The sequence below is a fragment of the Oculina patagonica genome, chromosome 1, assembly GCF_052425735.1.
Source record: "Oculina patagonica isolate OP01 chromosome 1, crgOcupat, whole genome shotgun sequence".
In the NCBI taxonomy this organism is placed as follows: domain Eukaryota; kingdom Metazoa; phylum Cnidaria; class Anthozoa; order Scleractinia; family Oculinidae; genus Oculina; species Oculina patagonica.
In genome coordinates, this window is record NC_135758.1 from 37,972,376 (window position 1) to 37,995,092 (window position 22,717).

The 22,717-nt window shown below is 39.5% G+C and overlaps 3 protein-coding genes across 4 annotated transcripts in view; 2 read left to right on the forward strand and 1 right to left on the reverse strand.

Moving 5' to 3' along the window:
- LOC144628991 (choline transporter-like protein 4) overlaps positions 1-9,921 on the forward strand; it is a 28,839-nt gene extending 18,918 nt beyond the window's left edge. For both annotated transcript variants that reach the window (XM_078487133.1, XM_078487141.1), the window contains 11 exons: positions 603-667; positions 2,995-3,121; positions 3,525-3,571; positions 4,230-4,324; positions 4,848-4,887; positions 5,354-5,423; positions 6,093-6,166; positions 6,606-6,676; positions 7,309-7,388; positions 8,544-8,628; positions 9,118-9,921. In XM_078487133.1, the coding sequence (XP_078343259.1) occupies positions 603-667; positions 2,995-3,121; positions 3,525-3,571; positions 4,230-4,324; positions 4,848-4,887; positions 5,354-5,423; positions 6,093-6,166; positions 6,606-6,676; positions 7,309-7,388; positions 8,544-8,628; positions 9,118-9,233 (870 nt within the window). In that variant the 3' untranslated portion in view covers positions 9,234-9,921. The remainder of the gene's footprint in view (positions 1-602; positions 668-2,994; positions 3,122-3,524; positions 3,572-4,229; positions 4,325-4,847; positions 4,888-5,353; positions 5,424-6,092; positions 6,167-6,605; positions 6,677-7,308; positions 7,389-8,543; positions 8,629-9,117) is intronic.
- Positions 9,922-12,571: 2,650 nt separating this feature from the next.
- Positions 12,572-17,710, reverse strand: LOC144629071 (KIF-binding protein-like). Its single transcript, XM_078487248.1, has 5 exons — positions 17,115-17,710; positions 16,044-16,309; positions 15,288-15,521; positions 14,551-14,687; positions 12,572-13,653 (listed from the first exon to the last, which is right to left on the reverse strand). Exons 1-5 carry the CDS (start codon positions 17,642-17,644, stop codon positions 12,970-12,972), a joined length of 1,851 nt encoding a protein of 616 aa, XP_078343374.1. The 5' UTR covers positions 17,645-17,710; the 3' UTR covers positions 12,572-12,969.
- Positions 17,711-17,931: 221 nt separating this feature from the next.
- Positions 17,932-22,717, forward strand: part of LOC144629203 (L-threonine 3-dehydrogenase-like) — a 28,222-nt gene continuing 23,436 nt past the window's right edge. The window contains exons 1-8 of the mRNA XM_078487430.1: positions 17,932-18,100; positions 19,799-19,854; positions 19,949-20,051; positions 20,542-20,604; positions 20,689-20,775; positions 21,466-21,531; positions 21,774-21,834; positions 22,278-22,375. Coding sequence (XP_078343556.1) covers positions 17,932-18,100; positions 19,799-19,854; positions 19,949-20,051; positions 20,542-20,604; positions 20,689-20,775; positions 21,466-21,531; positions 21,774-21,834; positions 22,278-22,375 — 703 coding nt within the window. The remainder of the gene's footprint in view (positions 18,101-19,798; positions 19,855-19,948; positions 20,052-20,541; positions 20,605-20,688; positions 20,776-21,465; positions 21,532-21,773; positions 21,835-22,277; positions 22,376-22,717) is intronic.

The window sequence follows — 22,717 nt, forward strand, 5'->3', positions numbered from 1 at the left end:
GACATTCTCTGTCTTTGCTATTCTTTGAACGCACGATTTTGGAGTTAAAATATTAAAAATATCTTTGTTAACTGCTATAAATTTCGTTGAAATCTCAGCCTCGTCAGGCATGTTCCACCATCTTGGATTCTAGATGACCAAAACATCTAGAATCCAAGATGGTGGAACATGCCTGACGAGGCTGAGATTTCAACGAAATTTATAGCAGTTAACAAAGATATTTTTAATATTTTAACTCCAAAATCGTGCGTTCAAAGAATAGCAAAGACAGAGAATGTCAAGAAATTACCGAAATGTAACATTGTTGGTGGAGGAAACCCTTCTATCAACTATAGTTGTAACTGTAAATGGACATTTTTCGGTAAAAAGGTAGATTTTGAAACAACACAATCTCCTGTTATTGTAAAGCTAGTTGTATAGGTGTTTTGCACCTGCATGCTCTTAGAACAAAGCCTCTGAATAAGAAATGAGTTCTAGGTTTTAAGAGCAAACTGAGTTTCAGCCAGTTCCCGCTCAGCCATTAAGTTAAATCTCCACAAAAGCCCCTGTTTAAGTTTGCTCTGTTATTGACCACCGTTTTTTGTTTCTTCTTTTGCTGTTAGACTTTCGAATCCAAGCATCCAAAAACCAGTGCAAGTTGTGTTTTGGCTGGTTTTGTGGAGAATGTGTAAGTTTCTTTATCTTTGCTTTGTTATTATGTCATGGTCGTAACAGGTATATTTTTCTTCGTGTCCATTTTTTTTTTTTTTTTTTCCTTTTTTTTTTTCCTATTATGTGCCAGTAAACTCTGTAGAAGCCCTAGCCTTTATACTCTTAATGCAAAGGTTGATCATCAAGAGAGGTTATTTGAAGTGTTTCTATTCTCTTTCTATTTTTTGTGCGCAGAATTGTTTAAGTGCGTATTAAGCTGTACACGTTCGTTAGATAGACCCAGTGGTAATATGGCTGCCATTTCGTTTTTAACTCTACAAGAAGAAACATTTATTTTGTCAAGAGAATCAAATTACTTTACCTTTAAGATCAAGTCAAAGTAAATCAGTGTATGGTGCTTTAAGGCTATATTCCTATCTTCTGGGAAGTGTTACAAGGACATATAAAGGGGCCGATATTTTTATAATTTTATATGAATCTAGTTCTAGTCTTTTCGCTTTTTATGTCTTTCTTAGATTTTTTATATAGCTTTACTGTTTTTATTACCTTTTTATACTATTCATTTATTTATTTTAACCCAGGACCCATGTTGAAGCAGAAAACGAAATGCTCATCCTGTTTAAATATGTTTTTATTATTATTATTTATAATGCCAAAAACGGCATGAAAGCAAGGCTAGGCAAGCTTTCCATGCACAACTTTGCAGGATTTAAACCAAAAACACTAAAACTTCTCAGAGTAGCGTATTATGCCAATAATGTTTTAAGTGTCATCATCAACATTTTAAAAGATTTGGCCAGACGACAGAAGATAATAGCAGCCAATTTTCCATAAGGTCTACACTAATGAAGATCAATTTTTCAACAATGACACGAGCATGGGACAAAGAAAAAGTCTGAGTCCCGGATGGGAATCTATCCCATGGCCTCCCAGATCAGTACCGGTTGGGCGCTCTAACCAGTTATTTTTGTGGATTGAGCTATGAGAGACTCGTGGTGAGCTTGGTCATTTACTAGGTTGATATGTGAGAAGCGTCCTGCATACTGCTAGGATCAGCAATATCGAAATCATCCCGTCGGGTACTCAGATTTTTTCTTTGTCCCATGCTCGTGTCATTGTTGAAAAATTCATCTTCATTATTTATCACCGAGCTTAAAGTTTTATGAACGAAATTTTTATTGGCTTTTTTCTTTCGTTGATATGCTTAAATAAAGGATTGATAGTTAAAATTTGTCCCAAAAAATTTCCGTCACTTTAACTCGGAAAATTCCATTTTTTTGCGATTTCACTCCTTCCCTCCTTCACTCCTTCCCTCGATTCCTGTAAAAATTTAATTAATTAATTAATTAATTAATACGAAAAAAGTTTTTGAATTGATATAATAAAATTAACGCTAAGAAAACGACGTTCGACCGTTCGACGGTCATTTAGTTTGAATAAAATTACATGTGTAAATAAAGTAAAAGCGCTAAAATATGTACATACAAACAATAGACAATAAGAATAAAAAGGCTAAAAATGGCTAAAAAATAACTTTGTGCGAATGACATGCATAGTTGTACAAGATATAATTAAAAACGTAAAGCAAGCGAATAAGACGACGAGAATAAGAACATTAAAACACCTAAAAATATCTAAACAAAAGAGACCAAAACTTACTTTTTCTAATGATATTATTATTTTGCCTAACCTTCAAAAAACAAAAAGGAAAAATAAAAAGAAAGAAAACAATTTGCAACCGTTGGGAACTCTATCCCTTGCCCTTTCGGCCTGCTCTCGATGAGCAGCTAGATGACAATGAAACTAAGTGAAGTGAACTGAATTGTGGAAAGTTTAACATCATTTGTTTTAGCAAATCTCTATTTGTCAGTTTGTTGTTTTCGATTCTTGTTTCATAATAAATTTTCCGAGTTTAGTGGCTCATAGCCACTTTGAATAGTTATTTGCCTCCGAAATGTCCCTCTCAGCCATCTTGAAAATTCATCAAACAAGTAGACGTCACAAAGGTGACGTGACGTACCTATTGTCATAGCGGCGCGCGGCCAAAAGGTTCGTCACGTAGCTTGTGACGTCTACTTTTATGAATTTTCAAGATGCTGAGAGGACATTTCGGCGGCAAAAAATGACGGAATTTTTTTTTGGACAAATTTTAACTATGAATCCTTTATCGAAACATATCAACGAAAGAAAAAAGCCAATAAAAGATTTCGTGTCATATACACTTTAAAATTAACCATCTTTATTATTTATTAGGTCTATACTAACTTTTAGCAGATCGTGTTGGTGAGCTTACATAGTATGAAGCTGTACAGAGCCTTTCTTATTTTAACTTTTATTTTCCAGTCACCTGTTTCGCATGCAAGTTTTCAACTTCTTTGGCTGGCTGTGGATAATGAACTTTATCATTGCTCTTGGCCAGTGTGTGTTGGCTGGTGCATTCGCACAGTGGTATTTTACCTACCAAAAAGAGGTAAATACATCTTATTCAACAAAATTATTAGTTTCTAATAGTATCTTGCCCGCGTTGTGCGTTGGTGGCTGAGTGTGATGACCACTGAGCCACCAGGGAGCTGGCTCCCAGATTTCGTAAATTTTAACTAGATAATGTGTTACCCTTACCAATGTAAACAGGCTAACCGAAGTGCGTAGGTTTACCAAAGTAAATAGAAGGCTAACCAGAGTGCATTGTATGCTAACTGTTGTGCATAGTAATTTATACTGAAGCTCAAGAACTTTGCAGTTCCTTGTCGGAACTGTTCGTAAATCTTACGAATGTTGACAATGGATGCATAAATTTAACTATTTTACCTCTGAATTTCTAGGCTCTGAAGGTGTCTGATTATTATTTGATTTGTTTATTTGTTTCTTGACAGGATGTTCCCACATTTCCCATCTTTGTATCTCTCTGGCGCACCTTAAGGTAAATATTTACGCCACTGTATATTTGATGGTGTTCTTTTCGTTAAACAGAGCTTTCCAAATCTTAATATACCGTAAAATTTTGATCATAAGCCCTGGAGCTTATAAACGGAGGGGCTTATACCCGGAAGGGCTTTTAAGCGGAATAGAAAAAAGTTTCGAAAAGAGCCACGGCAGCGTTGATCGAAATACGTTTTAAGTTAAAAAGTGATAATAAAGCAACATTTAGCCCTGTTTAGTATTGTCATCCAGTAGAGGGGGGCTTATATTCGGGGGGGCCTATAACCGGATGTATTTTTTTTTTGTTTCCAGGTAGATGGGCCCATAACCAGGGGGGCTTATAAGCGGGGCTTTATAACCGGAATTTTACGGTATTGCCCACCTATTGGAGAATCGGACTGTTTCCCTTTTTTTCGTAGTTTCTGTATTCGGCGGTTGTTTTGCGGGGTGGGGTGATTTGCTCCAAACCCAAACTCCAACCTGAAGGACTTGGTTTTTTTTTGTCGGGTTGTCCCAGTTCCAGTTATTTAACTATTATCTTCCGAAATCGCGCGAAATATCGCCTGATACTTAGCCGACGAAGCCGAAGGCCGAGTTGGCTAAAATCAGACAAAAAAGTAGTGGATTATTACTGATGTATAAAACATGTTTTTCTACAGATACCATACTGGTTCACTGGCCTTCGGAGCCGCCATCATTGCAATTGTCCAGTTCATCAGAGCAGTGTTGGAGTACATTGATCACAAAATTAAAGGTGCGGACATCGTAATTGTGAAATCCCATTTATTATCCCTTGGCTTTTAGGCCAAGTAAAAAAAAAATGTTTCTTGTTCCCATCGCTTAATTTTTTTGGGGGCCGCCTTTTTTTATTATTTGTTATTAGAAAAGTTGGAACGAAAAAAAACAAAAACAACAGACGTTAGAACAACGGAAAATTCTGTAAGAGGTGGCTTTTTTTCTGCGTTTTAAAGAGAAGGGTTTTCACGAACTCAGGCCAAAATTTCAAAGCATCGGTACGCTAGGGTTGCACTGGATAGGTCAATGACCTTGCAGGATTTATTTTGCAAGTTCGCTTCTGGAGAATTTGACGATGGAAGAAATAACAAAATTAATAACAAAAAAAAAAACGTAGCTAGCTCTTTGATAAATATCCGGACGAGAAACATTTTTTTATTTCACTTGGCCTTAAAACTTTAATTCGACTTTTGTAAGAAGTGAGTGAAAGAAACATATTAACAAAACTAATTGTGATTTAATTAATCTGATTTAAATCTTAGAATCGGGACAGGATAATAAAATTGTCAAGTTCATCATGTGGTCAGTATATTCTATGGTTGTATTGTTTAACAGTACAAATTCTAATATTTTGCTACTTTTAAATACTTCATTTTTTTGCGTTTTTGCAATCACGAAATATAGCGAAAATTTAATCGTACCATGTACTTTCACTAGTCAGAATTGATATTTTTGTAGCTCGATCAGAAAGCGAAGCGCTTATGTTAATGAGGCAAATGCTGTAAACAAAGATTCCTCTATACACCGTAGAATAAAATGACTGTTTCTTGCGCGCAAACTACACGCGCATACCGTTGGATTTTTTTGTATGGTGCAACTTGGTGACGTCGCATTTCACCACACTGAAGAAAGGTTAAGACCGAAAAGTTCGTACGTTTAAAGTGTTTAACACTACAAAGACCTTTCTACCATTTTTTTTGTATACTCCATATACCACTAATTTTTGCGGGATTTTATGAATAAAAGATGTATATATTTTCCTTTTCAGCTGCTGCAAGTGTTGTTTCTGGTGCTTGGAGAAATGCCTCAAGTTCCTCAACAAGAATGCTTACATTATAGTAAGAAACTGAAAACTTTTGTATTTACGACCTCAGAAATGGCTTTTCCTTGATTTAGAGCACGAATTTCGAATAATTACACTGCCAACTGAAACATAGCTAGCATTTTACAAACCTTACACACTGGCTAAGTTATTTAGAATGACGATTAGTTCCATTAAGCGTCCTTACGCATAGTCAAGCATAGTGTTATGGTGTCAGGAAGTGGGAGTTTAGCGGTACAATAATACGTAGGTCTTTACCAGATAGAGTTCACGTAGAATCTCAGTTATTTTATGAAATATTTTAACCCTCGATGTAAACTAGCATATAATGTCTTTTAAAATTATAGTTTCTTTTCTTTTTCTTCTAGAGCTAAGGCCCGGGCCAAACGTCGTTTTTCACATGAGTCTAACCTAATACAAATGACCAAAAGCAATAGGTTTTGCTCATTTGCATTAGGTTCGACTCATGTGAAGTTCGACGTTTGGCCCGGGCCTAAGATTTCATTCCGCGAAATTCAGAAAGGGGGGTTCCGAAAACCCCTGGAATCCTCTCCTGGCTACGCCCCTGAGAAACAAAACACGCGCCTACGTGTTTACACTGCCAATTTTAAATAGGAGACGAAGAAGCACCTTTCACATAACCAAACTTTTATTTGAATTTTTTGTTGCGTTATTTTTAATTTAGATTGCCATAAAAGGAACCAATTTCTGCAGTTCTGCAAAGGAGGCCTTCATGCTGTTACTGGAAAATGTGCTGAGGTGAGAAAGTCGTTAAGGGACTGGACTAAGTTTTTATAAATTGAGGCTTATATACAGGGGATCTGTTCACTTTGTAAATCTGTTCAAGTTGTTTTGTACAAGAATGTAAAGCTCTCTGGTAGTTATTCCACTAAGGTACGGGTACTACAGTTTTTTTGTTAGCAATCGAGGATAACTGTTTCCCAAGGGGTCAGTTAGTGTTTTGTTATATAGCACAACAAAGACTTAGAAAAAATGGCGCTCGTCGGTCGACATGCGCGGGCAACATTGCAATGTTACCCTTTGACGTCATAGATTTTGCAATGTTGCCCGCTCAAAGACTTTTGGCGGGAAACTGTTTTATTGTGAGATGTGACCTCGAATTAGCCAGTAGGAGCACGCTTGTGAAGGGCTGTTGGGAAAGATTTTCTTACTATATAACAATGTCCATTTTCAACAGGGTAGTAGCAGTCAACAGTGTGACGACCTTCCTACTGTTCCTGGGCAAGCTGCTGGTGGTTGGAATTGTTGGTACGTTAAGGTTTTATTCTGTATTGCTATATTAATTCTTCTTACCTTATCGCCTTATATTTTTTAATGTACGTTGGGAGAATTTGGTGACGCATCAAGACAGCACTGTTTTTTTGTGCCCGTTAGCCGTCTGCTAACCATGTGAAGAAATCACATGTTGATCAGTTTTGACACTTCATGTGATGAGAGGTTAGATATTGGTCAGTATTCAGGTTAGGCTCTGCAACCTTTCAAGTTTATTTTTTTCCTTAGTGGCCCTCCTCAAGTTTGGTTGCCAGTGAAAAATTTTAGTCGCTAAATTAAGTTCACGCTTTCGATCGGTCTTCTCAATTTTGGCGACTTCGGTTTCTATTTTGTCGCCAGGTCCAAAATTTTACTCGCCATGGTGACTAAAATGGTCTTAACTTGGAGGGTTGCTGTAGTACAACAGTCGCTGTTCGGGAATGTCAGCCCGCGCTCATCGAAGACATCACTCAGAGAGAGGCAAAAGTCGAGCCTATGTTCAGGTTTTGGAGGCTGAATGAGAATTACTTGTTACCTTCCTCCTTCCCCCTCCCCTATTACGCCTGCTACGCAGGCTAGAATTATTCTAAGTGATGTGTATTTATTTGAATGTATATTTTTTTTGTCAGGTGTTTGCAGTTTCTTTTGGTTTGACAAAATAAGCAGCGATGATCCTGCTACACTTCAGTATGATGTCGTGCCAGTGATTGTAAGTTCTTTTAAGACTCCAAGGTTGTTGTTATCGCGTATAATCATTTGCTACCCTTCTTAGTTCTGCTTGTTCCTTTTTGAGCGCTAACAAACGCTTTCTGTACTTCTTTTGCTTAAAGGGACTGCGTCACGGCTGAGTTAAGTTTATTTTGCTAAGGTCTGCTAAATACTCGCCATGAAACCTATAGCTTCATTGCACCAAATGTGTCTCCCGGGCGTTATAATTTAAAATTACAAGCGAACAAGAGTAACTTTCAAAACTGTTCAGCCCAACAATATTTCAAAAACCTATAACGCAATCCGTTTTAGTCTTCGCCGCTTTTGGCTTTCCGTACCTTCTTTTGTATTTGCTATGTTATTGAAATGTTCCTTCACTGTTTAAAGCTGTCATTTTTATATTTCAACGAATTTGGTTGCCATTTCCCTTGCCTTAATTTAGGTAAATCCGTGACACAGTCCCTTTAAGAGCCTGCATGTTTTAACCAGGGCTCTTACTGTCCGTAACTTACTTACTGGCCAGAAAACAGGCACTTGCTGGCAGCATGGTTGCTTAGTAAATTCTACTGTGACCCTGATAAAGTGTCAGCAGGAAAATAAACGAACTTTAAATGGGACCTTGCAGAGTTGAGCCAGCTTCACATTTTAGCGACATAACGACACAACGGCAAGGTCACGCAAACGCAAAGCTGCATCGATGTTTTATGTTTTCAGTGTGAACAACACATTCAACATAACTACATAGCAGAAATGATAATTGATAATGATTATGACATAAGCATAACAACAACGAAAAAAAATATGATCTTTTCTTTACGTCGTCGTGTCGTGTCAGTGAGAACCAGGCTTTATAGATACAATCAAACCTCTGCTACCAAAAACTTTCAGTGGGCTGACAACTCTCCTAAGCAGACATTCGGTAATGGTGCCGGTTGACAGACCTACATTTTAAATCTCCCGTGCGCGCCCTCCCCTTGGCAGACACTCAGTCATGGGACTGGCCCTGGGCACACACGCCCACACTACATTTTATACCCCACCATAAGCAGACACTTGTATCGGTCCCAAGGCTGTCTGATTATAGAACGATTGGCTGTGCCAGTTTAATATCTGAAAAGCTTCGACGTAATAAAATCCACTTTTATCCAACCTCCAGGCCATGGTGATTTTTGCATACGCAGTGGCAATCCTGTTCTTTGATGTGTATGACATGGCCATCGACACCATATTCCTGTGCTTCTGTGAGTATACAGTGTACATGTAGATACAGTCTGATAATCTTCTCAGTTCTCTTTCATTCCGAAGACAAATGCAATCGAGGACAACAAAATCTTAAAACCTGTATCTGTCTCGATGATACCACTTTGGTCTGAGATCTCGTAAAAGTGTAAAAAAATGTATACCGCAAATGCTCCAATTAGCCCCGCCCCCCCCCCCCACTTTTTTAGGCCCCATCTACAATAATCCACCCCGTCTAGATTAATAAGACTTCCACCACATTTACTCGTTTTTGTTGCTACTTTGTGAAAATGTGTTACCAAACAGCACTAAAACATTTCTAAGTCCGCTTTATTTCTTTTATGTGTACCCTATCTGTTATATCAATTGAAATAAGCCCCCCCCCCTCGAAAGGTCCTAAAAGAAATTATTCCCCCCCTGGTGGCTGATAAAGCTTTCAACTGAAGGTATATTTTTGATGATGATGTCAAATCTCATGTATTACTTTCTAGTGGAGGATCTCAAGATCAATGACGGCAGTGCAGAGAAGCCTTACTACATGAGTGATTCACTCAAGGACATACTACACCTTCAGAATCGCCCGCCGCCTGAAGGGAACGACAAGTAATCGAGTGGACTGGACCCGAGATAGCTCTTAATACTTTATAACCGCTGACAATACTGGATATTTTCGTATTATTCCGATTGCTAGATTCAACGTACTTTCTTCGCACTAAGGAATTAAGAATCGGTTTTCTTAACGCACCTTGGCATGTAGGCAAAATATACAATGCAACTTCGATATGCAATAAATCTCGTCGCAAATTTCTTCGCCATGCAAGTTAATGTCGTAACTTTGTCACGTGTGAGCTTCAGCGTTCGTTTTTATCGGGGCTGCTATGGCAATATACTCCTATATAATGCAAAATTACCTGTGGTCAATTCAATTAAACATTTACAAGTGTAGCTTTTGTTTTCAACTTCTAAAACAATAGCAACACTTGTTAATTACACTTGTAAATGTTTTGAACTGACCCCAGGATCGCGATTTTTTAATGCAATGTATGGTTGAGTATAGTCTTGTGACATTTATATGTAACTTGTAAACTCCTTCAGTCGTCATTTTGGATGTCACGCAATCCTTCTGCCCAGCAGGAGGAGAGAAGCGTTGCGTGACGACTCGAGTGGTGGCTGTGAATGAGAATTTAAAACGAATGGTGGATATCGTTGAACCCCTTGGGTGTAGTATGTAGACTATATTTTCGCCGCTTCTCTTGTGGCCGGGTTCTGTTTTACGTTCCTCTGTAGTGGGAGGTCGGGATGGGGGGGGGGGGGGGGGAGGCGAGGTGGGGAGCAGTTCGTGGTCAAGTCTGTAAGTGTAGCCATTGTTACCTTAATTACAGTGGCAGACTTTTAACAAGGTATGTAGGATCAGGGATTAAAGCCGAAGTGCAGTATCAAAATAGCATCATTTTTCTTTTAACAGTAACTGCAGTTTTTATGGATCAGGGATTATTATCAGCTGTTTCCTTAAATGTCATCAACTCTTAATTTAGGAGTTCTAGAAATGTAACTAGTTATGGGAAAGTAATGAAGTTCGTAATCAAAATTGTAGCACAAAGAATGAATATTCTAGTAATCTAAGCAAGTTTTCGTGGAAAGTGCCCTCTAAACTCGCAGGGTGTGGATTTATATTGTTACTCATGTTTATCATATCATTAGTCATAAATGTATGGCCTCCTTTTACAAATGGCAAGGCACCGATAATATAAACTGTAATGCTTCGTGCTAACTTAACTAAGAAGGAATAAAGTATTCCGTTCTTTCTTTTTTTCAAAGGACTCGTTGATTGTTCTTTAGGGAACTTTAAAGGAGAAGTTCACTTCAGAATGGCCATTTATTTTCTTTACGCCAATAAAAAGTTTATACAAAGATATGTTATTCACAAAAATTTTACCCCCCAACGTGCGCTATAACCCTACGAAATCTTATGCAAAACTCGACAACTGGACGCCGCCATCTTGGAGCTGGTAATGTATGCGTGACGTAGTGGCTTTTGTTTGTCAAAATGCCTCTTTGTGCAGCTCCGTTTTGCTCAAACAGAGCTCCAAGAAATACAAAAAACAAGGAGTTTCGACTATTAAAATTTCCCCGTCAAACTTCAGGCTGAGCTCTTTGACGTCACGCATACATTACCAGCTCCAAGATGGCGGCGTTCAGTTGTCGAAGTTTGAGATAGATTTCGTAGGGTTATAGCGAACGTTGGAGGCTGAAATTTTGGTGAATAACAGATCTTTGTGTAAACTTTTTAATGACGTAAAGAAAATAAATGGCCATTCTGGAGTGAACTTCTCCTTTAACTTACCTACCTAACCAAGGGTAAAGGGTTATGAGAAAGAAGATTGGAAAGTAATTACGGTATTTACTCGAAAAAGCGCCGCGCGCTTATTAAATTTTTCGCGTGTCAAATTTGGCGCTTATTCGAGGGCGGCGCTTATTTGAGGGGGCGCTTATTTAAAAATTGGACGCGGTAAAAAAATCTTTTCTTTTAATTTAACGGTATATTTTTTATCTGTACGAAGCAAACGCTGAGAACAGGCTACTAACACAGGTAACAGGAAAAAGGAAGAGAGAAGTTGGGCTTGTGCCGCCAAAGCTCATGGCCTTCAAAACAGAACTACGTATTGCAAGAATTTTGGAGAGAGAACTTAGGGACGGACCATTATTTTCTTGGAGGGGGGATGAAAAATTTTCCTCTGCAAACTTTTTTTTTTAGTTTATGCACCTCTGCAAACATTTTTTTTTCGAAATTCTTACTATTTTTGTTATACTTATCGTTTTTGCAAACAATTTATTTTGTCTTTCCAGGCCCTGCAAACAATTTTTTTCAATATTTTCCATCCCCCCCCCCCCCCCTCCAAAAAATAATGGTCCGTCCCTTAATGGGTGTTCGGTGAAATACAATCACTTTGAATTGAAGAACATTGTTTTTGATGTTAAGAAATTTCCAATGCTGTTTTAGAGTTGCTTTGTAGTTGTTTTTTGGTTATACGGAATTCCTCGAATAAGCGCCGCATCGGGACTGCGGCGCTTAATTGGGGGGCGGCGCCTGTAAACTTTTTTGTCAAATGCAGCGCTTATTGGCGAAAATACGGTACAGTACAGTAAAATTCCAATTTCTCAAATCTCCTGATAACTCGATCCGAAAGTAGTTTCCCTTGGATTTGCTTCCGCATCCACTGTATTTTTTTCTCTGTTGATTTTGACTGAATTTAAACGGTCGTAAACGTCTGGCCCATCAGGCCAGAGCTTATCCCGGTTTCAGTAATTCTACTCCCCCCTGGATGGGATGCTTGCCCATCGCAGGGTACCCCCCAGCATTTAAGTCGCCGGTACCATTAATACACCTGGGTGGGGTGAGGCACTGTGAAAGTAAAGTGTCTTGCCCAGGAACACAACCCCGGCCAGGCATGCTCAAAATTCATCACCAAATCTCGTTTACGCGAATTGTTCTCAAACCTCTGCCATCTTCATGCAGTTTCCACGCGGTTATTCTTTTTATCTTTGATGCTTTGGGAATTCGTTCATGATAAAAGTTTGCACTACGAAATCGAGGCTAGGTTGCGAAACTAGCCAGTCTGACGTAAACATGCAAAAGGGCTATTTATTCGAATGTATCTTTTTGTTCCTAGGTGGGTGTTTTTTTAAGTCGAGTATGTATCCGTTGAAAACAGATACGAGAGGGGTCAAACCGTCGTAACATCATTCTGATTGAACTTAAGTATTTTTTAGCAATAGTTCCACTCGACTTTTTCATTTTGCATACCTCCAGGCGATATTTGCTGACGGCCACTCTTAATTTTTAAACTGACGGCCGCCGCACTGCTTCCTTTCCCCCTCCCCTTCTGTTGAATCCCTTTAGACTAGAATACTGGTCATAACGTTTTTCAAAACTCATCAAAAACGTACAAGGCAGTACACTACTTTTAATCGCACTCAGCTCTATACAATGTTTGCGCTTGCTGACGTTCTCTATCGGTAAATAATACGTCACCCAGCGAAGGTCAAGACAAACTATTTTGTACAAAGGTATTTATCAACTCACAAAGCTGAAACCAAATTTTTATCTTTTACGTGAAGTGTCAAAATTTTTTAGTGCACACGGGAAATGTCATGCCTGGTCATAACGTTTTTCAAAACTCATAAAACACTCTGTTATCTACAATGTTTTCGCTTGCTGACAAACTCTATTTAGGCACAGAATACGTCAGTCAGCGAAGTTCGACATACTATTTTGTACAAACCAAATATCTTTTTTTATCGTAAGTGTCAAAGATTTCTAGTGCACACAGCAAATGTCATGGCTAGGACATCATGATTTTGTCCATCTTTAGAGGAAGAAGATTTGCCATCTCCCGAGATACCCCGAGCTCGTCCTTAAATACGATATCCGGCATATCAGGGTGAGTATCGCAATATTTCACCAGATACTGGTATATATCTAAACTCTTTTTCAGATTTTCAACCTTGCCGGTTTTATCAGCGCATATCAACTTGGAGTACAGCCGTGCAACGTAAAACTGCGCCACCAGAGCCGGGCGCACAGTGTCCTCAGCAAACGTCTCGGGCAATACACCCTTGTGCTTCAATGAATCGATAAAGCTCTGGAAAAACTTCACGCTCTGGTTAATTAATGTGTTTATTTTCTTCACCGCGTGCACGCTCGGGGGCCCTCCCGACTCTTCGGCAATGGCCATTTTCAAATCCACCATGTCGCTGTAGGATTCCGCGATTTCAAACATGAGTTGTCTGCACACCAAGAGGTAATGCTGAGGATTTAACTCGACAAGTACTTCACTCAGCGTGTCTACTCGTCGTTTGTGCATCTTGCATCTCCTCTCAAAGTCTTCGTCAAAGAAGGCCAGCAGTTTGTATAGCTGGCTCATGTCCTGCAAGATTTCCACGTGATTGGACACGTGACCGTCCAGCACATAGAATTCTTTGGCAATGTTGAGCCACTTCTGACCCTCCAGAAACAGGACACGCGCCTATTGACATGGAGAAGAAAAATATAAGATCTATAATCAAGTGATACCATTTGCTGGGTTAGTACAATCTCGTCCACACAGACCGCTTTTCTTTTGCAGCACCAACAACGCGGCCTCTGACCAAATCCGACGCGAAAATCCGAGATTCATGGACTTTCGGTCGTTAATGTTCAAAACTGATTGGATGACAATCTAGCACTAACTCTCGGAAGGAGACACGTCATTGGTTCTTAAAACAATAACGAACAGGTCACAACTGAACTATGCCCCTAGCCCTAGAAAACAATAGAAGCAGTGTTTAAAACGGGCGAATAAAAATAGAGGTTTCAGAGAGGCAGTGGCTTACTGAAAAATGAGAACTCTGCATCAGAGGCGGCCCAGACGTTGTATTCGATCAACGTGACATATTGATGTTGGCGATTGCGTTGTGTTTTCAGCCGTAAGACAATGTATGAGAATACACTTCGAAAATTGCTCTTAATACTACATGTGGAAAATAATTGAAATTAAATTGGCTTACATTTGGTTGTTTTAGATTATTTTGACTTCTCTGTGTTCCTAGAGTGGGTTTTAAACCGTTTAGGCGAGTTACACGTTCGAAGGTTCTGCTTCCCCAAAAGAAAAAGTATTCCTAAGCAAATTCTTCGAAAGTCTAACTCCATGTTCTTGGCGCTGACCAAAAGAAAAGCGGGCTCTGGGGACGAGATTAAGGTTAGTAGAACAATTTGATCGTTTGGTATAAATTCTGGAGTACATGCTGCACTGGATGAAGGTGAATGATTTCTGGACCGTTTTATCAGAAAGCGAGTATCATGGATAAATTACATGCAGCTTCTGTAATTTGTCTATTTCTTATCTTTGTACCTATGTAATAAGGGTGAGTGCTTTTGTGTTTACCTCATCATATGTTTTAATCAGGTGGTCTGGTACTGACTGTTCTAGGGATGTCACTTCCAGGGACTCAAATCGCAGGGGCTCTTTCCTATCACCTTCTTCATCCCCTTCTCCACCTCTGGCACCTTCATCAGGAACCTCTGTAAAAGTAAAGCTTGAGGTTAGTCAAGGAAACAGTAAGAAACAGCAGCAGTACTACAAAAGTTGCTATGTGTCAACCCAAGTATGTTTGTTGGGTAAGGGCAGGTTTAAGGGGGAAGGGGCAAGAAACATTGTGAAAATGCAATCTTGTCCCCAGGTTCTCTCTCTCCCCAAAAAAGACCCTGGGAATGAGTTTGGTAAAAATGAAGAGTCAGATCACCATTTCAATAAAATTGTTTGGAACCAAATTCTTCAAAGGGAACCAAGAAATCTCACAGCACTAATACTATGATAAATGATAATTCCTGTAACATGTTTGTTGCCGGAATAGACTGTACACATGCAAGATCAATGGGATTCACTCATGTGCTGTTCCCGTCATGGCTTTGTAGCTCAGATGGTAAATCAGCTGTCATGCAACCTGAAGGTTGTGGCTTTGAATCCCACCTGAGCCACTGAATTTTGTTTAAGTGGTCAAAATTTACAGTCTAGCAATTACCATTTACTTGATGTGCCTGAGGATGGTTCTAATAAAATTATAGAATCATACTGTGATCTTACAGTCAATGAGCTGAGGTTTTTTTTTTAACTGTTCAAACCTTTCTCTGAGTTTCGTTCTTCATCACTCTGATCAGCCCTTGTCAATTCTTGAACACATTTTTCCCTTGACGCCCTCAACACCTCCATACAATATTTACTCCAACACCTAGAGATGTCAGCCTTCCTACGGGGAATCTTTTCCTTTCTGTCACATTCATCTTGGCTGTCATCCTCAGTCACAGCTTCTACTGGAGCAGTTTCTTCAGCTCCAGAGAAAACACGACTGGAACATGCTATATAAAAAGATAACAATACATACCATAAGAACTACTTTATAGATATAAAGGATTTTTTAAAATAGGTAAAATTTTGAGCTTTTGGAGCCATAGGGATGCAGTAACCAGAGGTGCACCTACAGGAGGGGCTCGAAGGGCAGGGCCCCACCTTATTTTAAGGCCAAACTAAGGCCCAGAGGGCTGAGAAAAATTGTTTTTTGAGAGCAGGTCCCTCCCTTATTCCAGGGTCTGGATTTTCAAGGCCCCCACTTACCTGAAGGTTTGGATTGACCACTGGTAAGCAAGAACTAAGATCTTGAAAAAAACACTAAAACCTCCAAGCATATGTTACATGGATGAAATCAACAACAGTAGCCACTGAGCTTTGAATCAACCCAGAGCAGTCTTAAAACAGACCAGCATTTGCCCAAACCATACATGTACCTCAAAATAAGCTCGCAAGAGCCATGGACGCCATGGACCTTTGTAAACATGTAAGAACAGTAAATGATAACTTAGGAAATCAAGACTAATACATACCTAGACAATGCCTTGAAAGTGTGTAGTTTCCTTGTGTAATGTAGTACTGGGAGAGTGTGGCACAGTTTACAGCCCAGTCCACTGGATCATACTGCTCTGTTTCCAGTTGACGACATAGAGTTGTATGGCAATACATCGCTCCTATCTTAGAATGTCCCATGGCTGCATTGACTTGTGCTAAGTAATATAACGTATGGGTGAAGGTTGCACTAAATGCTCTTTCTCGCTCATGATCTGAATGGAAGTTGTCTTCAGGGTAGAATAGTCTAGAGTGACACAAAAAGATAACATCCTCTTTTCAGTATGCTATTTAATTTTTTAATGCACAACAAACAAACACGCCTGTTGACAATGAGTTTTGTCTTGAAACTTGATTCATGAGCTTAATTCTGTACTGCACGGCCTTTCTTGTGAGCTTCTTGCAACCCAGGTATAAAGGGGACTGCAAACAGTCTATTCACTAGCCCAACGTGCATGGAAATGTTCATGGTGACTTGGTAGAGTGGATCTTACTAATAGCTGCCTTAGAAAAATTGCAAATTTCCTTATCTTTCTAACCCTAGCAATATCAATATTTCATCACTGGTATCATTATGTGGCATCATTACAGGCCTACTTGCAAGTTTTTTAGCCACTTTTAGTCCATGAACTGCAAGTGACAACAATATTGTGCTTTCACTAGCAAGCAGACAGGTTCCCCGCAGGTTCATAATTTTGGTCCAATTGTGCAAACAGTGGGGCCACGAGAAGAGAAGTGTTTGTTGGTTTTGGGGGGGGGGGGGGGAGACAGCAGGCAGTGTGAACTGGTGATCATGAGGTGCAAACTACTGTTTGAATCTGGCTGGCATCTAATTAGCTACATAATGCTTTGCCGCTTGTGTGTGGTCGTAACATAAATCTGCTCACAGGCTTTGAAATCACACTTGCAGATCCTAGATATCCCCTTATATGTTGGATGTGCAGTGCATGCTGACCAAAGTGTCAGTGTTTAACAGATCCAAATATTTATTAATTATATCGCATTAATTATTAATCCGTAGTATCTTGAAATTATGTATAATATTTACTTACTCATGGATCTCATAAGGTGAGCCGCTTTCTTCTTCTTTAGTATAAGTATGATACAACTTCTCTGCATCCTGCAAGAATCCCAAAGCTTTTTCTGGATCGCCTCTTTTGGACCACAGAATCCCAAGCTCGTTCAGAGCATGCAAGTGTATTGAACAACATCTTTTATCCAAGCGATGTTCCTCGAGAAGTTTTATACACCGTTCAATGTGCTCCTCGCCTGTACTTAGCTCCTCAGTTTCAATGTAGTTTTGTCCAATCTGATAATCAAGAGCGGCCGTTAAGATCTTCACTTTTTCGCTTGGAATGTCATCGTCTTGAAACGATGCCAGTTTTGCTTTCAATTCCGACAACATACTTCGGGCGCTGTATTTCGATTTAAATGGGTCTGTTTCAGGATCCTCGCGGGATTCTTCCTCTGATTGGCGTCTGGCTTCTTTATATTTCTCGTATCCTTCATTTCGAAGCCAGTTGTTGATTTCTTCCAGCCTTTCTTCGAAGCCGATTTCAATCTGCTCCAACTCGTCCGCCATTTTGAGCAGTGTGGGAGCATCTTTTCACTTGCCGGGGTAGGGTAAGGTGAAAGTACTTTGCTTACCCTTTAAGAAAAAATGAACTAAAGCGGCTTATTAATCTTTTAAGGCATCAAAATGCTGCAGTTTCTACGAAAAATTCAATTTTATCTTAAGATTTTAAAGCTAGGTTTCTAATAATTTTCTTTGAATAATAAAGGATTAATTCTACCGTCGCCACCCTTCCCACTACTTTTGGTCACTTGCTATTCTTGTCACCAGGCTCCCAATCGATATTCGTAAAAAAAATGTCGACTTTGCCGGGTTGTATGAAAGTGCTTATCAAAGAAGAGGAGAAACCATCCTATATTTACAAAGACATTCCTATTCCACAACCTAGCACAGGAGAACTGCTTGTGAAAGTCCTTAAAGTTTCTATATGTGGTTCGGATAACGTTCTCTATCATTGGAATGAAGGTAAACTCGATCGACCTTGTGCGTGACTTTTTGGTGATCAAACTAAGTTTTATTAGGTTATATACTTTAAGGCTTCATCAATTATGGTTTTACTTGAGAATTCTTGGTCGTGTCGCGCACGGTGATGCAAAATATGTACTTGTAGTTTGCCGATCAAGCTGACTGGATTTCCGCAAATCTCCATGCCTACCCTGGGGGAGGGGGGACTCCCATATGAGAGGGGCGGGAATGCTCGTCGTCTCTCTTAGGGGTGTAAATTTCAAAATTTTGGTCTTGTTTAGGGTTTTCTGGCCAAAACACCAATATTTTTAGCCATAACAGTCTCGTTTAGGGCTACACGAAGAAATACACAAATATAAATAATTTCTAATCTTAGGGCCTGTTTACATGATTCCGGAATGACTTTCATTCCGGAACGAAACTCGTTCCGGAATGGAGTTCATTATACATTTACATGACAGAGTTGACCGGTTCAACCAAAGTCATTTTCACTTGCGCGGTTTTTGCACAAGATCAACGGTTTTTGCACAAGATCAAAACAAGGTGGCGCATGTTTCGCCCGAGATCAAAACAAGATGGCGCATGTTTCACGCAATCATGCTTTTGTGCCCATTAATGGCCGTATCTGCAATTTTAACAAGTAATTTGACCATAGAACTGCTTCTTTGGTCCTATGCGGTTTCATGAGTTGCGATTTCATCTCGGAACGAAATTCGTTCTGTGTTTACATGATAACAGAATCAAAAGTCATTCCAGAACGAAACTTTCATTCCGGAATGAAAACCGGAATGAACTCATTCCGGAATGACTTGACTTTCGTCTCGGTATCATGTAAACAGATACAGAGCAATGTGTGGGGATGGGATGAACTCGTTCCGGAATGAAAGTCATTCCGGAATCATGTAAACAGGCCCTTGGTTTTTTGGTATTTTTTAGGGGTCAAGAAAAATTTGAGCCACACCCAGATTGGTCTATTTTAGGGGTTCTTAACAAAATGGCTGATTGGCATCCCCGCCCCTTTCATATAGAATTCCCTCCCACCCTCCCCACTGGATGCCTACATAAAGTTATTTTCTTGTGCATTCAATGTTTTAATATTTCTATTCTTGTAGCTATGTATGTCTGCAGTTCGTGCATGGGATAGTGAGAAAGAAACTGTGTGTGTGGATAATATGATACTGCATCAGGTGACTTGGGGGAAGGCTCCCAGGGCAAGAGGGGGCTGGGAGAGGGGTCCACCAAGACGACCTGTTGGGGTGTGTGCTGTTGAAGCTCAGCTGCCATTTAGATCAAATCTGATCAGAGATTGCAAATTTTACCTGAAAGGAGCTCTTGTCCCTCTAGTCTGTCCCATCCAACCCCTCCCTCCACACCCTCCCAAAAATTACCAAACCAAACGAAGCTCTGCCAGTATGTCACTAATTTTATTTAGGTCAGCAGGCTCTCTTTAAAGACACTGCCAGATTGCCCATTTGCTTCGCATGGCTTTGCCTCTTGCGCAGTGAAGAGGGACTGCTCACAGGCTTACCAATCCCCAGTGGCTAACCATACACTAACCATACAGTTTCAGTTTTTTTTATTTCATTCCTATTCATTCATTATATTTTACCTGTCATTTAGCTGTCAATCAGAACAACAGCAATGTTCAAGTCTTTCTCAGTTCGTATGTATAACTTTCTTGGCATTTTTTTTCTGTAGCTGCCAAGACAATAGCAACATTACCTTTTATTCCTGGCCATGAGTGTGTTGGAGAGGTAACACTTGTTATCATCTTTTAACATTTCTGTTTCATAAATATTTATCAGACCCTCATCTTATTAAATTTTGACCAGTAAAATTTGTCATTAGGTTGTGCAGGTGGGTCCAGATTGTGGAGATGAATTTTCTGTTGGACAACGAGTCTGCTGTGAAAATCACTTCTACTGTGGAAAGTGCTATCAGTGTTTGCATGGTAAGTACCAGCATGATTTCAACTCCTCATACCCAGTGGTCATTGCATACTGGGCCTCATAAAACGAATTAAAATCTTTGTATGCATAAACTTTTGTAACATACTTAGATAAAGCCTGCTGTGGCTCATCAGGCCGGAGCTTATCCCAGTTTCTGTAGCATTAAGTAGCTAGGAGTATTTCTACTCCCCCGTGGATGGGATGCTAGTCCATCGCAGGGCTTCCCCACAGCAGTTAATTCGCGGGTACCCATTTATACACCTGGGTGGAGAGAGGCACTATGGGAGTAAAGTGTCTTGCCTAAAACACAACGCAGTGCCCCGGCCAGGTCTCGAACCCGGACCGCTCAATCCGCAGTCCAGCACACTAACCATTTAGGCCACCGTGCCTCCCACTGCCAGTAACATGTTATTATAATTTGGTAGTAATTTTCTGAATTGGGAAGGTGATTTGCATGACCAGTGGATAATTGTTTAATATTTGACTTTCCAGACTTACGCCACATTTGTCAGAACTTGAATCAGTTTGGCCACGGAAGAGGCACAATTTATGGAGGTAAAAAAAATAACAAGTTCACCAGTTAATTAACATAATATAAATTTTGTACATAATGCTAATGGGTATTTGATATTTCTTCAGGATTTGCCCAGTATACCATCATTCCAGCTCGCTACTGTTATAAGCTAAAGACAAACCTTGATGTTGATAGGGCCTGCTTATTGGAACGTAAGACACTTGAGTACATGATAATATAAATCTGAGACTGTATTTTGTTGTAATAGGGATATTTAATTTGAGTATGACTATAGCTCCTGACTAGCTAATGGTCAAGATAACCAAATCCTGTTCTGTAATTGGCTACCCAAGTAGGCAAAATGTGCTTGCTTTGTCCTGCAAGAAAAATCATGCTTCATGCCATATGATAAAACCCTTTATTGGCCAAGCTTGTTCAGTCGAGATGGCTATCCTTTAGTAGTGTATAATAAAATTAAGGATCTGGATTGCATCTAAGATTCATAGACACCCGAAAAAAGAATGAGCTTGGCCGACACTTGCAATTTTTTTGGTCAATAATAAGAGTAGCTAGCGAAGTACTGGGCTTGAAAAAAAATTGAATTCCAGGTTGCCTTTCAGACAAGCAGCTCACAAGGTTTTCTTGCCAGGCGAAGTTGCATTCTCGTCTTTGTTTACCTTTTAGTTAGCAGATGACTTGCCTGGGCCCTTGCCCATTGGGCAAATGAAGCTAAATGGACAGGAAAATTGCTTGCCCAGTGGGAGAATCCTGCTGGGCAGGATACTAGTCCCAGACAACTGGACAGCCCTTCTTTGAGCCTTAGACTAATGAAATTTAAAGAAATTTTTACAACAATTTTTGTGTATTTATAATGCTCTGTTTTTATTTTTCACTGTTTCTAGCTTTTGGTGTTGCACATCAAGCAGTGGAAGAAGTTAGTCCAAGTGGAGACACCATACTAGTGCAAGGTGATTTGTTGTAATATCTAAACCTTCAGATTATGAGCCATTGTGGGTTACCATCTTAATTTGATGAGTCTGACTGAAGATCAACAAAAATTAGATTCTGAACATGATGAGACAGCATCATTAATTTATGTAACATATGCATGCATGTACAGCTGTAATAAATTAAATGTCTAGTCTCATGTTGAGTATGTAATGTATGTAGATTTGCATAATTATGTAATTTATCACACACTCTTTTGCAGGGTGTGGTCCAATAGGATTAATAGCAGTGGGGATTGCGAGGTGTATGGGAGCTGTCAAAATGTAAGTGGTATGGTTATATGCCAGCATAGTCAAACCCAGGTTGGGTTATATTTTTGGGAAATATTGTGATCAAAACTTGTTGGGATTGTTCCTTGAATCACAAGAAAATTAGCCTGTTTAAAGTCAGTTTTGGACCCTTGGAATAAACTGACTGCATGTTGAGGGCATGAAACAAGATTAGCTCTTTGTCCATGACTAACACAGCATTCTTTGCAAAATATACAGATAATTTTTTCCTTCACGACTTTTTTATATACAGCATATATATTTCTTCTCTGTGATTTTTGCAAATGTTAAATTGATGTTTATGTTCCACACAAGTATTCTTTTTGCTAGAGATGTCGATAACGTTTTCTTTAATACAAAAAAATGCCATCACAATGCAGAATGCAAACAACACCTATATGCAAAATGATTGTTTCTGTTTTTCCCTCTTTGTTTAGTATTGCTACAGATATTATTGAAGAACGTCTCCAGAAAGCAAAACAAATGGGTGCAGATGTAGTGGTTAATGGGAAGACAGAAAATCTTAAAGATGCAGGTTTGTGGGCTACATGATTACATAAAAAATTCCTTTAAAGGCTGTGATTAGAAAACTTTAAATTCAGTTTGTTAGACTCTCACTGGGTGTCTTTTATCAGCAATTTATCAGGTAAGGGGATAGCGTTATGTAGGCTGTTATGCAATGCTTCTCCTGGGAGACTAGCATGAGGGAGGCATGTTAGGGTCACATATTCTGTTGAAGAACACACAGTAGGCGGATTTAGGGGGAGGACCAAGGGGGCCACACCCACGTTTGTCTGAAGATGTAAAATCTGTCATTCGAAGCGTTTATTCATAACATTTTCATTAAAAATGCTCCCAAAATGCTGGAAATAGTATT

What these genes read in the sequence shown, in the direction of transcription:
- LOC144629071 (XM_078487248.1), bottom strand. Translation starts at nt 17,644, where the DNA reads ATGGCGGACGAGTTGGAGCAGATTGAAATCGGCTTCGAAGAAAGGCTG. An exon ending in AGAACGAAACTCAGAGAAAG is followed by an intron (nt 14,688 to 15,287) that starts GTTTGAACAGTT and finishes TTACTTTTACAG; the next exon opens with AGGTTCCTGATGAAGGTGCC. An exon ending in TGATTAAAACATATGATGAG is followed by an intron (nt 13,654 to 14,550) that starts GTAAACACAAAA and finishes CCATGTCAATAG; the next exon opens with GCGCGTGTCCTGTTTCTGGA.